At 41.0% G+C, this 14,013-nt stretch overlaps 1 protein-coding gene across 1 annotated transcript in view; it reads right to left on the reverse strand.

Moving 5' to 3' along the window:
* The window catches only part of camkmt (calmodulin-lysine N-methyltransferase), a 151,699-nt gene that overhangs the window by 17,205 nt on the left and 120,481 nt on the right, over positions 1–14,013 (reverse strand). The window contains exons 10-11 of the mRNA XM_051959539.1: positions 9,750–9,813; positions 7,600–7,731 (exon numbers count right to left, since the gene is read on the reverse strand). Of these exons, the coding sequence (XP_051815499.1) occupies positions 7,600–7,731; positions 9,750–9,813 (196 nt within the window). The remainder of the gene's footprint in view (positions 1–7,599; positions 7,732–9,749; positions 9,814–14,013) is intronic.

Raw genomic sequence — 14,013 nt, forward strand, 5'->3', positions numbered from 1 at the left:
CTGTCTCCTTTCTCCCTCCTTCAGGTCCCTCCCTTCCTCCCCCCGGTGCCCTTTATGTGCGTTATCTTCCCGTAGCCATCCCTCCAGGCACCGGCCACTGGCTGAACCTGTGACCCTCCCAGAGAAGGAGGGAGAGGGTGGCAGGGAGAGAGGAGGCAGACGACCCAGGGGGTGGCTGGGTGTGGAGGGGCAGCTGCCTGGCCCCCCCAGAGCTAAGCCTGCTACGGGGACCACGGCCAGCATTCACATTCAAATTCTACCAGGCAGAAGGAAGCGATAGATGGAGGGACGGAGGGATGTAAGAGGGGAGGGGAGGGGAGGCCTTACCAGAGAGCTCGTAGAGGTGAAAAGTTTAACAAGCAAAGCTGTTCCTCCTGATCGCAGGCTGCCTAATCAGCTTCATGGGTAGCTGGCTAAATCGGCTCTCAACCTGACCCCCCACCCCACCAACCCCACAATCTTTTCTCTTTTTTTCTCTCTCTTCTTTCCGAGGTGAAAGCCATTTATTTTATTGCCATTTCCAGCCCCTCCTCAGCTTCTGTCTCCTTCTCTCTATATCTTGTGCTCTCATTTTGTTTCTTTCCCTTCTTGTTTTTTTTATTCTGCTTGTGTTGAACCAAAAAAAGTGAACAAGGTGGAAAACGAGGGGAGGTGTGGGGGGTCTCTGAGACAAGGGAGGGATGGATGAACCGGATGTCTGGGGTCTCTCTCGCCAGGATTAGGAAACAGAGAATGAGGGATTGGGTGGATGGAGAGATGAGTAGAGGAAGGGATAGAAGGACAGGCTTGAATAAATAGAGAAGTGGGTCGTGATGTAGGAAATGGGAAGATAGTGGGGCGCAGAGGGAGGGGAGAGGGGAGAAGGGTGAAGGAAGATATGTCAGAGAAGAGAGGGAGGAGGGAGGAAAAAGGGGGGAGGCCGGGCAGCTGAGAGAAACAGGGAGACGGAATAAAAAAAAGGAGGCAGGGAAGAAGAGAGTGTGAGTGCATGGACGCAGTGGGGATACTATTTATGCATGTGAGAGAGACGGGGGATGTACACATGTGCACACACTCTCTCCAGCATGTGTGTGTGTGTGAAATTAAAATTCATGACTCTCTCTTCACAACCATTTGAGTAACAAGATTAAGATGGCGGGTTAGAAAATAGTGCTGGCATTATCAGGCTGCTTGCAGTCCCTCCAGCTGCTTGCCTCTCTATTCCACAACAGTGGGGATAAGAGGATAACGCGCTAGCCCTGTCTGCCCGTCCCAGCACACGCCTCACACTCTAACACACAAACAAACACACACACACACTTCTTAAGACACACCGCTGCTGCACATCGAGGCCTGCCTGCCTGCTGTCGGCAGTCCCTCAAGTGTGTTCGTGTCAGAGGGTGAAAGTGTGCGTATGTTTGGAAAAACTGTATCGAGCCGGGGGTCCAGAGAAGATTTGTAAAGAACTGCGGCTCTTTCACTAGCTCCACACAAACACATGCAAGCATTAAGGCTGGCAGTATATTCCAAAACAAAATCACATCTGACATGTGTTGAACCTGGCACAGCGAGGAAAGCCACAATATTCGCAGCCACTGGAAGCACATGTTGAACAGCGCCGGTGCCAGATGGAGGAGCTTATGAGTCGCTATGAGAAGATGAAAACGAGTAAACTCAGAACACAGCACCTGAATGAAGGTGCCCGGAATTACCAGTTTAAATTACAAGATACTGTTTTTGTAAAACTTGGAGCAAGTGTGGATTTTTAGTGGAGTGTGTTGCAGCTCCACACCACAGCGAGGAGATCATTTAATACGATGGCATCATATTCAAACAGGTTTACAAAGATGCTGATAATTACAACTCAACAAATAATCTAAAAACGTCTATTTCACTGAACGCGAATTTAGTGACTTTACATACATTCTCTTTAAAATGATAAACCGATCTTGTAATAAAATCCTGATTAATATCTTGGTGATACCAATATGTAAAACATATTTCATGTTTCTTCATTTAGTGCCTTGTTTATTGAAGTTAAAGCAGATTCCACAGTTTCATCAGTCTTCTCTTGTAGCTATAGCCTGAGCATTAAAAAAGACTACATGAATTACAAAATAAAAGATGCAACACTCAATTTATTTTTTTATTAATTTAATTTACTCATGTTTGAAATTAGATTTATGGCAAATGAAAACACCATGTGTACAAGACAAAAGTGTCTTTTGAAATAAACAGAGGCTAATTAAAGACTGAGGCAGCAGCAGTCAGAGTTAATTTAATGCAGCACTAAGCCGGTGTTTGCTTACAAACTAGAGACATTTTAACAGCTGGAATTGTCAGTGTAAAAAATTTTTCTTCCTGTCTGTGTATAAATTTGGAGGGAAAATTTATACACATGCTTTTAGTGGAGACGCCTTTGATTGTTTTACGCCGCAGTGAAAGAAAATCCATAGTGTGTGGTCCGCTGTCGGTTCTGATATGCATTTTTCTTCTATTCTGGTCCACCCACTGCAAGTAAATATAGCTGAAGAAGGCTAATCTGTAGTGCAAATGAGTAGCAGCTGCTCATTTGGATGGAGGACTGTGTGTGTGCATGCGTGTGTGTGTGTGCACAGAGGTAGTGTATGTTTCGCTGTGATATCATCGTGCGGTGTGTGTTTGTGTGTAATGTCTAGCCAATATGCTGTCTGAGTGATGTCTGGTCTGTGTGGGATTGTGATATAGCTTGTTTCTTAGCTTCACCGTGTGTGTGTAAGTGTGTGTGTAGGATGGTCAGTCATGCACCTACACACACACACACACACACACACACACACACACACACACACACACACACACACACACACACACACACACACACACACACACACACACACACACACACACACACACACACACACACACACACACACACACAAACACACAGGGGTTGTTCAGAGTGTTCATCAGAAGATAAGCAGAGGAGACTTAATCACCCTCAGATGTTAGGGGGGCACTTCAACTTGTCCTGATATCCACACACAGCCCCTAACCCTACTGTGGGTGCGTGTGTGTGTGTGTGTGTGTGTGTGTGTGTGTGTGTGTGTGTGTGTGTGTGTCTCACAAAGGGAAGTGTGTATTTCAAGACTGAGCCGAATGGTCCGACAGTCTACTTGCATTCCGGAGAAATAAAGCATGATTTTTTTTTTGTATTTTCTTCATCCCACATCAATTTTAGTTTGAATTTCACTATTCACGGCGTACACACACTGTTGTCAAGCCACTCTCATTACTAAAACAGGTCTGAGTGGCAATTTTCCCAAGCGGTTAAGGGGCTGAACCATTAGAATTATTCAATGACTGTAGTCTGTGGCCTTGAGGCCCAATCAATAGTCTCTGCAGCTTTTTCAAACAAAGTTATATCTCTTTTAAATTTAAGACAATGACAACATCCACTTTAATCCTGCTGAGGCTACTTCTTTCTTTCCTTGTCTTTGTTCCTTTTCACTCCTGTCTGGCTTCTCTCTGACTCTTGGGTTTTTGCTGTTTTTTTTTTTTTTTTAAATGTCTCTCTTGACAGATCAAATATTGCTTCTCTTGTTTAAAGTAGGAGGGCAAACTTTATTTTACTCCAAGCAGCAAGAGGCAAAGAAACGAAGGCAATGCAGAAATGCCAAAATCTGCAGTTCCTTGAATCACCACTTGGAGCTGTCTGTAGAAGTGAGTCAGTCTGAATACACCCCCCCATGTAAAAGCGCCAAACTTCACAGCTGAAATAAATATGTTTCCAGCTTCCTTAAAAAAAATCAGTTTTGGTCTCTTTAGCTAATTTTCCTTTTCATGACGACTGTTTGAAGAGTGACTTTTAATTTAACTTACCCATTTAAGTTTCATTAAGGCTTAAAGTTCTGTACAATTGAGTGTGAGGTGGCTGTTGTTACAACACAGTCCAGAGATGTTTGCATGACTGATCTCAGCTCCACTCACACTGTGCATCTTTGCTCATTTTCTGTATTAGATATACGTTAAGGGGAGTTAGGTTACTAACAAGACAGGAAACCTATGGGTGAAATCATGAAGGGTTTGTCCTGTGTTCATGTACAATCTGTTGTTTTCACACTAAACTAAATTTAAAAATTTAAAATATTTCTATGCAACCCATTTCATTTGTCAAATATGCTTTGGAAAAGAACCTGAGGACATCGAGGTGGATGAGTGAGTGCAGAAAACACGGAACTTATACTGGGGTTTAGGAAGATGTGAGTCCTTCATCCTACAAGTCTTGTTTAAGGGGCTGCTGTTTCACACTTTATCGTAACATTCAATAAGGGTTATCATCATACATGGTTCCCATATACTATATGGGCCAGTAGAGGCCTCTTTCACCTTCTAGTAGGCTTAGAAGGCTGATATCACTTCATTTAATGGCAGCAGAGCTGCAATTTTGTAGCAGACTTTCAGCCAGGAGACTTTAGTTTGTGTCCCGTCTCAAACCTTTATTTGTTTCTAGTCTCATTTTGACTTTCAACTGCTGTGCATCTACTTGCATTTTCAGTCAGTTTTTGGTTAAGCTGAGGCAATAAAACTATTAATAGGTGTAGGAAAGGATCACAGTTGAAGTTAAAATACACTCTATCAATACACAAAGCACACATTTTTGTTTCCAGGGTGAAAACTCTCCTGGAGATTTTACGTACACTTGACTCCAAGAGGTCTTATCAGAGCTACTTTCTGCTTTATCGCTGATGAGAATGGATGATAATACGCCTTGGGGTCCCTACTTGTCAAATAAATGGGAACAATGAGTGATGAAAACAGGGAGATGATGTCCGAATCAAGTGTAGGCTTAGAGGAGGATAGTTAGTTTGGATTAAATATGGAACAAAACCGTTTGTTTTTTAATTCAGCAAGGGCATTTTAATATTTAACCAAGAACATGACCACTCCTTCATCTTTACAAATGTTTTCAGTGGCCTACACATAACAATATAAATATTAATTGTGATTTTTTTCCCCAGTGTAGTGATAAGGTACAACAAGGAAAACAACAGTACAGTAAACTGAGAGTGACCAGTTTCCTGCTCTTAATATTAAAAAACATGAGCTAAGTTTGTCGTGGAGTGACACAAGTTTTAAAAGACACATTTTTAATAAGTTGGTAACATACACAAGGTCAAAATTTTAATTGACTGGAGTGATATGATCTGAACGGCATAATTGTGCGTGTTTAATACAGACTCAAATGACCTTAAATGTGGATTGCAGCATTATTACATAAGCCTGGCCTGTCTGGACTCAGTCTGCTCTGTAAATGCATCCTAAATGGGTTTGAAAGTCACTTCTATACAAAGAACGTGACAGTGATTGTGCATGTTAAAACTGGTGAAAGACAAATAGTAAAGAGACAGAAGAGGGCAGAAGGAGTTACATTTTCCTTGCTGAGGTTCAAGCCACTTTAACAGCCACTTTAATGGCCAGTCTGTCCAATTCTCCCACCAGTGCAGGTGAACGCGTGCGCACCAATTTAGCCCACTCCTCGCTGTCCTGTTCTTCTGGAGCTGTGTGTGTAATGGAGTTAACAGCTGGACACCACTTCTTTTAACACAGCCTACTCATATGCTTTTCTGCTGCTCCTTTTCCCCGCCTTTTTTTCTTTCCTTCCCTCTTTTATTCTCACAGCATCGAGTTCAGGCAGCTATGGACCGATGCATCTCGAAACCTTTAAACTGTCTGCAAGTATTTATTAAAGCTGAGTGCATGAACTGGATCCTTGCTTGGATTTTTGAGAAAGGGAACACTGTTAACCAGGTTTTCATCAAGGTATATTTTAACATAGTGCAATACAATTAACCACCAGATGCATTTTGAAGGAACAGCTTTATAGACAGAGCAATGGAACAAAAATAGAAACAATCCCAGTTTCCTTCTTTCTTTCTTTCTTTCTTTCAGAATGTTCAACTCCACCTACAACAAATACAAAATATCTCACCACAGACCTACATCTGGACAGACAGCATTTTCAATCAAAGGGTGTCACATCTGGAAAGCATTATCAAATGAAATTAATGTTATCAGATTCAAAAACCTTTACAGCAAAAGCTAGGTATTGGCTGAAAGGAAAACAAGAATGTACCACCTATGACATCTGTAAGTTCCAACTGACTGTGGATTGTGTCATTACTTGTGTGTGTAACGTAGTTTATAATGCTGTCTGTGCTGTTTTTATCAGTGTTGTTGGTCCTCTGTCTATTTTTACTGAAAAACCCAACCAGGGACGGGAGTTGAAAATTAGCTTAAAGCTATACATTCAATATGAAAGACATCAGATGTTTTCTATGTTAATTGCATGGTCCATGATCAAATAATTTAATAAAAATTAATGCTATCCATGACCCTAGACTTTACATATGGTCAACTCAATCAACATAAAAAATTAATCAGTCAAATTGAAAATGGTTGGACAATGATCATTTGGTGAACTGAAGTGCAAAGACTTGAAAAAAAAATTAGAATCAGTCCTTTAATTTTCACTAGAAATGCTTTCCTGTTACTATATGACTGTTGATTCAAACATGCAGCAAGTTATCATAGAAACTAATGTGTAGCTTAAAGTTAGTGAAGAAATTCTGAAGCTGTGTCAACGCAGAACACATCTGACCAAACAAATACGTTCCTTTTCATCCATTAAGCTCTCTACACAGGTGACTCACTTATATTTATGATATAAGCATGTAAACATTGTCAAAATTGTTATTTTTAGACTATTTTGTATGACTTAAAGGGGAACTTCAGTTTTTTCAATCTGGGGTCTGTTTTCATATGTCATTTCATACATGTGAGTGATGGAGAAATGAATTTTCGACATAGCTCCAGTATTTAGCCAGGCAGGCAGCTTAGCAGCTCAGCTAGCAGCTCAGCTAGCGAAAAGTATGGGGCAACTTGCCCCCCCGCGTCAAAGTCCGCCCTAACGTGCTTTTTGCCCCACACTGACCGGCTCAGATAGTCTCTATGAGTGTCCCACAACATACTAGAGATGAGAAGTGAACAAAAACCTCCACATTACTTGGCGATCGCTATTTGTTGTGGTCTGTATCCAAATCTCAGGACGCTGGAAAGCAAATCTTGTTCCAAAATCGGCTCGCGCCAAAACACTGGTGAGGGAAACAGCTGTTCCGAAATCACGCGATTTCGCGGACTTTGACGCGGGGGTGCAAATTGCCCCATACTTTTGCTAGCTGAGCTGGTAGCTGAGCTGCTAAGCAGCCTGCCTGGCTAAATACTGGAACTATGTCGAAAATTCATTTCTCCATCACTCACATGTATGAAATGACATGAAAACAGACCCCAGACTGAAAAAACTGAAGCTCCCCTTTAATGCTCATAAATGCCATCGCTGATCATGGTATGTATTCTATGTAGATTTGGTGCTACTTTGTTCACTCTCTTATAGTCACATTTTCATTGGGAATGCGATAGTAAGCTAGAAAACAACTTGCATAACAAATTCTGCGAGCACTTTGCCCGCATGCACGAGTCATATCTCTCCAAAACAATCCCAGAGTCAAGTGTCTTATTTCTTTTCTGTGCTGTGGAGTCGTGCTGAATGAGCGTCTTTCTGTTTTTAAACACATTTCTTACCTTTAAGTGAACATCCCAGACCTGAGCATCATACTGCTGGTGTTGAGAGACCAAGAGTCCGGCCTGCTGGGCCAGCTGACAAAACAGTCTGAGGGTTTCACCTCGCAGAGGAGCGAACACCAACGCCATGCCCTGGGTGGAAAACAAGGAGAGGAGGAGTGTAGAGAACATTTCTAGGGGACTTCACACCTCATTGCTCATAGCATTTCTTGCTTAGCTTTCAGAGTTAGTTACTGGGATGTCTGTTTTCAGGCACATACTAGATGATGAACTAAAAACAGAAAGTTAAAGCTCTACAAATCCAATCAGCCCTGGAAATACAAACACGTGTGTAGGTGCGGGTTTGTCTACTTCTGGTTTTCGATGTGTTTGTGTGTCTGTGTGGGTGTGAGAAAGACGGACGGAAAAGAGTGTGAATGTGCGCATATGCATCACAGACATCCTGCAAAAACTAAGAGGATTACCAACAGGTTCAAAGTTTCTTTGAAATCCTTCAGCTTTCAGTTTTATTTCATGTTGATCGTGTTATTATTGTTTTAATTAAATGGAGCAAAGAGGGATGCTCACACAATCGCACACAATGCAACGCACAATGACACAACACAAGCTGAAAGAACATAAAGGCGGCGAAAACAGCGGGATCACTCCGTTTGACAGATGAATTTTCATCTGTATATCCAGTTGCATTTTTTCTTCTGTCAAAAAAAAAAAACACACAGCAAAAGCAAGCAAACAGACAAAATTCCTGCAGCACTAATCAGCTGATTAAGGGGATCCAGCCCACCGGATGGACCACCTTTGTCAGAAACAACAAATTAGTGCCATTAGATGGGAGAATTAATTGCTTTGTTAATTGTTTAATCAGCTTAGCAAATTATTAAATATTTGGCAAAGCTTGTTGTGGCAGCGACAGTCTGATGGCCGACACTCAAATCATATTAGCCCCTGAATTATCTCCGCTGGATTAAAGAGGGAGACACATGAAGGGAGACTTAACACACAGATGTACAACAGCGGCCAGATGTCCCGTCTGTCGTCTGACAACAGTCAGCAACAGCAGCAACCCAAACACGTTCAGGCTGCAGGTGTTGCTGCAAATGTCGAAGCAGCGCGTGTCACTGCTGGCAAGAACCTGAACGTAATATTCATAATATAATCTGTTCAGATACTGCAGTTTTTTGCACACAAGTAACTAAGATTTGAAAAGGGTTACGTCATCCAAACTATGAAAAACTCACGCTGGTTTAATGTGTGCTCAGTTTCTGAGATTTCGGCCCTAATCCCAATAAAACAGATGTGAATGCAGTCTCATTTGAGTTGCTGACGACATTTCAAATCAGTGACATTTCAAAATTACAACAGCAAACACATTAGTGCTGGATTATCTGAAGACATTGTGGTCAGAGGGACTACTTCTTCTGAGAAGAGTAGCTTTCATGGAGAGAATCAAGAACCATGTGTCTTTCGAATTTCGATCATTTTGTGATCATTTTTAATAATTACTGTTAAAATAAAAGCCAAAGAATATCTTGCATACCTGTGGTTTGCTCTTTAGAAAATGTTTCAAGCAAGATCCATGTTAGGACTTAACATAAAGGGACATATTTTCCACCATTCCTATGTTTATTCCCCTTAACTCTCCATCTGTCCTGACAGCACATCTTCACCAAAACCATCGCTCTTTCCTCTCTGAATCCTGTCCTTCTTCTCATTCTCTTTGGTATCATTTTATCCTCCTTTTCATAAACAGATACTCCCTATACCAGTCTGGCCTCTGTACTTAAAACACACCCCTCTTCCCTCAGATGAATAGAAATCTCAACCCTATCTCTTCCAGCCTTTTGCTTTCCCCCCCCATTTGCTTTGGCTGTCACAGCGTGGGGCCTTATCGCGAGGCCAAAAGGGAGAAGTTGCCTCGGATTTATGATTAAGGGAGAGGGACGAGAAGAGAGAGCCGGAGATCAGAGCGATGCATTCAAGTTGCTTATAATAAGCATTAAAGCATTACATGATATTAATCCTGTCAGACTGTTAATATGTATGGGGGGTTCTGGGCAAAGCCTAATTATGACTGAGGAGAGTGGGAGGTGATTTAGAGGAAGGGGATAAGCAGAGATACATACAGTAGAAACACAGAGGCAAACACTCACGTTGGGCTTCAGCAGTCTCCTTATAGCGTCGACCAGGCTGGCTCTGTACTGGTCGAGAAACAAACTGAGAGGGAGAGCGAGAGTCAGGTTAGAATGCATTCCTACGATAGTGGCGCCAGATAAAGTAGCAGGCTATTTATTTTCTTTTGTTTACAAATAAACCAACAGGAAGAGGAGAAAAACAATTTGCATGAGTAAGATGCTCTTCCTCTCCGAGTTTCCGTCGGTATTCACCTCAGCCCGTCGTTGAGGCTCTGAGAGGAATGCAGAACATCAGAAAATCCAAAGCGCACAGATACCATCGGCTACAGTAAACACACACACAGACACACACAGACACACACAGACACACACAGACACACACACACACACACACACAGGTGTACGCGCAGACATGCACACTTTTTACCACAACACTTCAAAGCGTTGCCAAAGCACCTTGAATTGTTGGAATTAATACCTAGAGAGTGTTAATATGAAGATACAAGAATGAAAACAACATACGGAGAAGGAAAATCAAACAGTGAATATTAACTAAACTAACTGAACCCATTCTCAGCTGAAACACTAACACAGTGTAACTTGCACGTGTGGAAGGGAGACAGTGCATATAGTTTTGTATTTATAAATGACAGTGCCAACGTAGATGTTCTTCTGCTTGTTTTAGTAATACAGCAGTATACATAAAAGTAATTTACACAATTCAAAGATGAGTTTGAGTGCATCGCCTCACACTTCTGCACACTAGAAAAACGTCTGGCCTCAAATTTGCGCTGTTGCTCTCAGATGGTGAAATCCCTGTCATAATCTGTCGACCAATAGAACAGCAGCTCTGATATTAACTCATGACATCATAGCTGTCTCGATGCTTCCTAACTCACTGGGCTCATCCACTCTCATCTTTTTATATTGTATCTTTTCTGTGTCTTGTTGTGTCCTTGTTTTTATGGTGTGTGTATTTGGACCTAGTGTGTGGAATAAAGCTGAATTGAATTGAATTGAATATATGTAATTCATTTGCTTTCTTGTCGGACTTTTAATATTAATATGTTAGTATTACTTACTATAATACTAACTTATAATACAGCCGGTTAGGGGCTTTTGGCGGGGATGTTTTATAAGATTTCCAGAGCAAGAGCACAAATGGCACAAATCTGAAAGCAGAAGTTTGATTCCGCAAAGACTCACTTAAAGAGAGGACAGGACATTCGTGCTGCAACACTATATCTCAGGTGATATAAATGAGCGGTTTGGAGCAGAAGCCGGGTACATTTGCACTCAGGCAGGAGCCATTTGAGAGAAAGGGCACGATTTGAGGGAAAAAGTTACAAAATGTGAGCATAAAATGGAGAAACAGTCGAACTGAAAGCCCACACTCTTGATTAAAGACAGGAAAGTAACTCCAGCAACTTTAAATGACTGTGTTCATCTTCACACGCTGCAGATTCTAATAATCTGAACATTTGTAAATATGCGGGTCCCGTCGTGCAAATTCAGAAATGTCATCGCTGTTTTGAAATAAAGTAGAGTTCCAAGCAAAAAACAAGGAGGGAAAGAAGTGGGTTTTTAGCGGTCACGTGTTATTTTCTTCAAAAACTAAATCTGGTTCAGGATGAAAGACAGACGCCGATTTCATTTTATTTTTTTTAAAACAAGAACATTTCTGAGCGCTTGAGTGGCTGGAAAGAGAAATGTGCATTTAATACAGGTATAAACACAGTCTGAAAAGTCACAGTTTATGTGTGGTGATACAGGATTATAGCTAAATCATTCATTTAAATGGAGATGAAGGTTAATGCAAAGCACAAAGTTGTATTCCCATCACCTCAGAGGATGTTACATTAATTCACATTAATTATCTGAAGATGTACCGCATCCTTGAACAAAGTCTCAAAATTACATAATAATCATTTACATAATGGGGGTTTGCTTTTTGCTCCCAAAAGGGAAGTGAATACCCACAATGTGACTGTCTAAACAGATTAATGTCCTCACAACATGAATAACACACGCCACACACACCGAGTCCCAAATCAACTCCAATCATTCTGAACAAAGTAACACCTGTCTATCTGCCCACAATAGCAAATTTCAATCCATTATGCATGTAGGTAGTGTGCTACGAGTACAGGTGTGTATTTGTGTGTGCGTCTGCCTATTATCGCAGATGAGAGTGGAGTAATTTGACTAAAATGCAACAATACAGTGCAGATTTGACATAATCCTGCACATCCGTCCAACTGGCCAGTGGAGTGGCAATCTGGACGCAACCTTCCAATCACAATCTCTGACCTCTCCTCATTCAAAATCCTCTGTTCCCGGTGAGGAATGAGAGGTGCATGTAACAGAATCTCCTCTGTGCATCTCTGCCCATAACTACACATTTTTTTTGTATAGATATGTACGTGTTAGACTTGATAAATACTCACTAAAAGCTTCATTTCTGTCAACAGCATTGAAGAGACAAACACAGATTGCCTCAGCAGACGGCTCCCACGACCAGGATGTGTGCGACATGCGTGTGAAGTTTATTTTTCTTCTGAGGCCAGACAGAGGTGTGAAGTTTATTTGACGTGAAAGGTGAGAGGTCCCTGTTTGGTTTATTTTGCCACAGATATCAGTTCACAGGAAAAGTGAGTGGCAAGAAAAACAAGGAAGTGAGCTCGTTGGGTGGAGGCAACACAGTGGGGCACTGAAAGGACAGAGTGTCATTCAGGGGGCAACAGTCTGTAAAAAAACAGCATTATCGATGATAAACCTTGCTTTAAAGACATCTGTAATCACTGATATAACTTCCAAAGTGGGCAGATAAGACACATATGTTACATAAAGTAAACCTTGATTGAATTTTAGGAACTTCTTTTTAGGAATTATGGAGCCATTATTTTTGGAATAGAGATGGAAAATTGTTAATTAAACCAGAAACGTAGTTAATAAAAATGTACGTTGCACAGAAAGAAATGGCAGAAATAACAAAGAAAACATGCAAAATCGTTCTGTGTAGAGGAGGCAGATAATAAAGTGTGAAAATCTGAAAAACTTTTCAATATCCGAAGGAACAATAATCACCAAAGGTTGCAACTTGTGACCACTTTTCCTGTTTAAGCAGCTTTGACATTAGGTAAATGCTGTCATCGTTATCTTGTTCTTTAACAATGACACATTAAATAATTCCACATTGTTGGTATTTCAGAGTTCTGTTCATTGTTTAAGCTAAATGTCAGCTTGACTTCTTTTGTACTTGACAAATGCAGATAAGCTTCAATTAATATGAGCCACCTTCGCAGAAGTGTTTGCATCTCTGGTTACCTAAGATTGCATCTTGTTTGTTTAAGTTTCTGGCATCTTTTTACTTTTCTTGTATAACATCTGCTGTGTCAAATTCATCTACTTGTGAGATTTTGCCACTTAAAGGAATCTCTCTCGGTCCACTTCGCTTTTTAGCTGTTATTCACTGCTTTATAGTGTCAGGCTGATAATTATGGACTCCCAAATTGAGTGGTGGTTCCCTTTAAGGTCACCCCTGATGCACCCCGTCAGTCAAAGGCCTATTGTCTCCCGCTGACCCCTCCCACCCAGAACGGCCCAGTGAACTCCAGTCTAAACCGACTGGAGGTCAGAGATCACAGAGGGTGTGTGTGTGTCGCTGCTATATTTGTCTGCTTCCACTCGCATGTGAACATGTAGAATGTCGTCAAGGATGCGAGGGTGAGACTGTGGAAACAAATTACATCATCTAGTTTCCCAAAGGGAAGATTTAAGGGTTAAGGTGCAGGAGGGGGACATATATGCACATGAAACGGATAATAAAAAGGCATCATCTAATCATTTATTGATGTGTGCTGTGTTGCACTGTTTGCTTTTATCTAAAAATGACATAAACAGATACTTGTGGCAGATACAGTATCCTTAGTTCAGAATTTATGCAATAATCTGTCTGGTCAGTGTCAATATTTTAACCAACAACCTTTCTGTTACGAATGATTACATTTTTAAATCACTTCTTAAAACCCACTTTTATGGACTTGCTTTTATGTGAGTTGTACTTGTAGTTTCCATTAGTTCTAGTGTTTTATTCTATATTATGTCCTGTTTATTTTAGATGTTCTCTCGTTTTATTTTACTTTTTGCTGCCTGGTTCTTTGGTGTGATGTCGTCTCTCCAATTCTTTAATTCTCTATTTTTTTTACTTTTAACTCTCAATTTTGTTCTTTTATTCTCAAAATGCCTAGGTATTACTCTTATTATTATTATTATTATTATT

This window comes from Acanthochromis polyacanthus, chromosome 15 (genome assembly GCF_021347895.1).
Source record: "Acanthochromis polyacanthus isolate Apoly-LR-REF ecotype Palm Island chromosome 15, KAUST_Apoly_ChrSc, whole genome shotgun sequence".
Classification (NCBI taxonomy): Eukaryota; Metazoa; Chordata; class Actinopteri; family Pomacentridae; genus Acanthochromis; species Acanthochromis polyacanthus.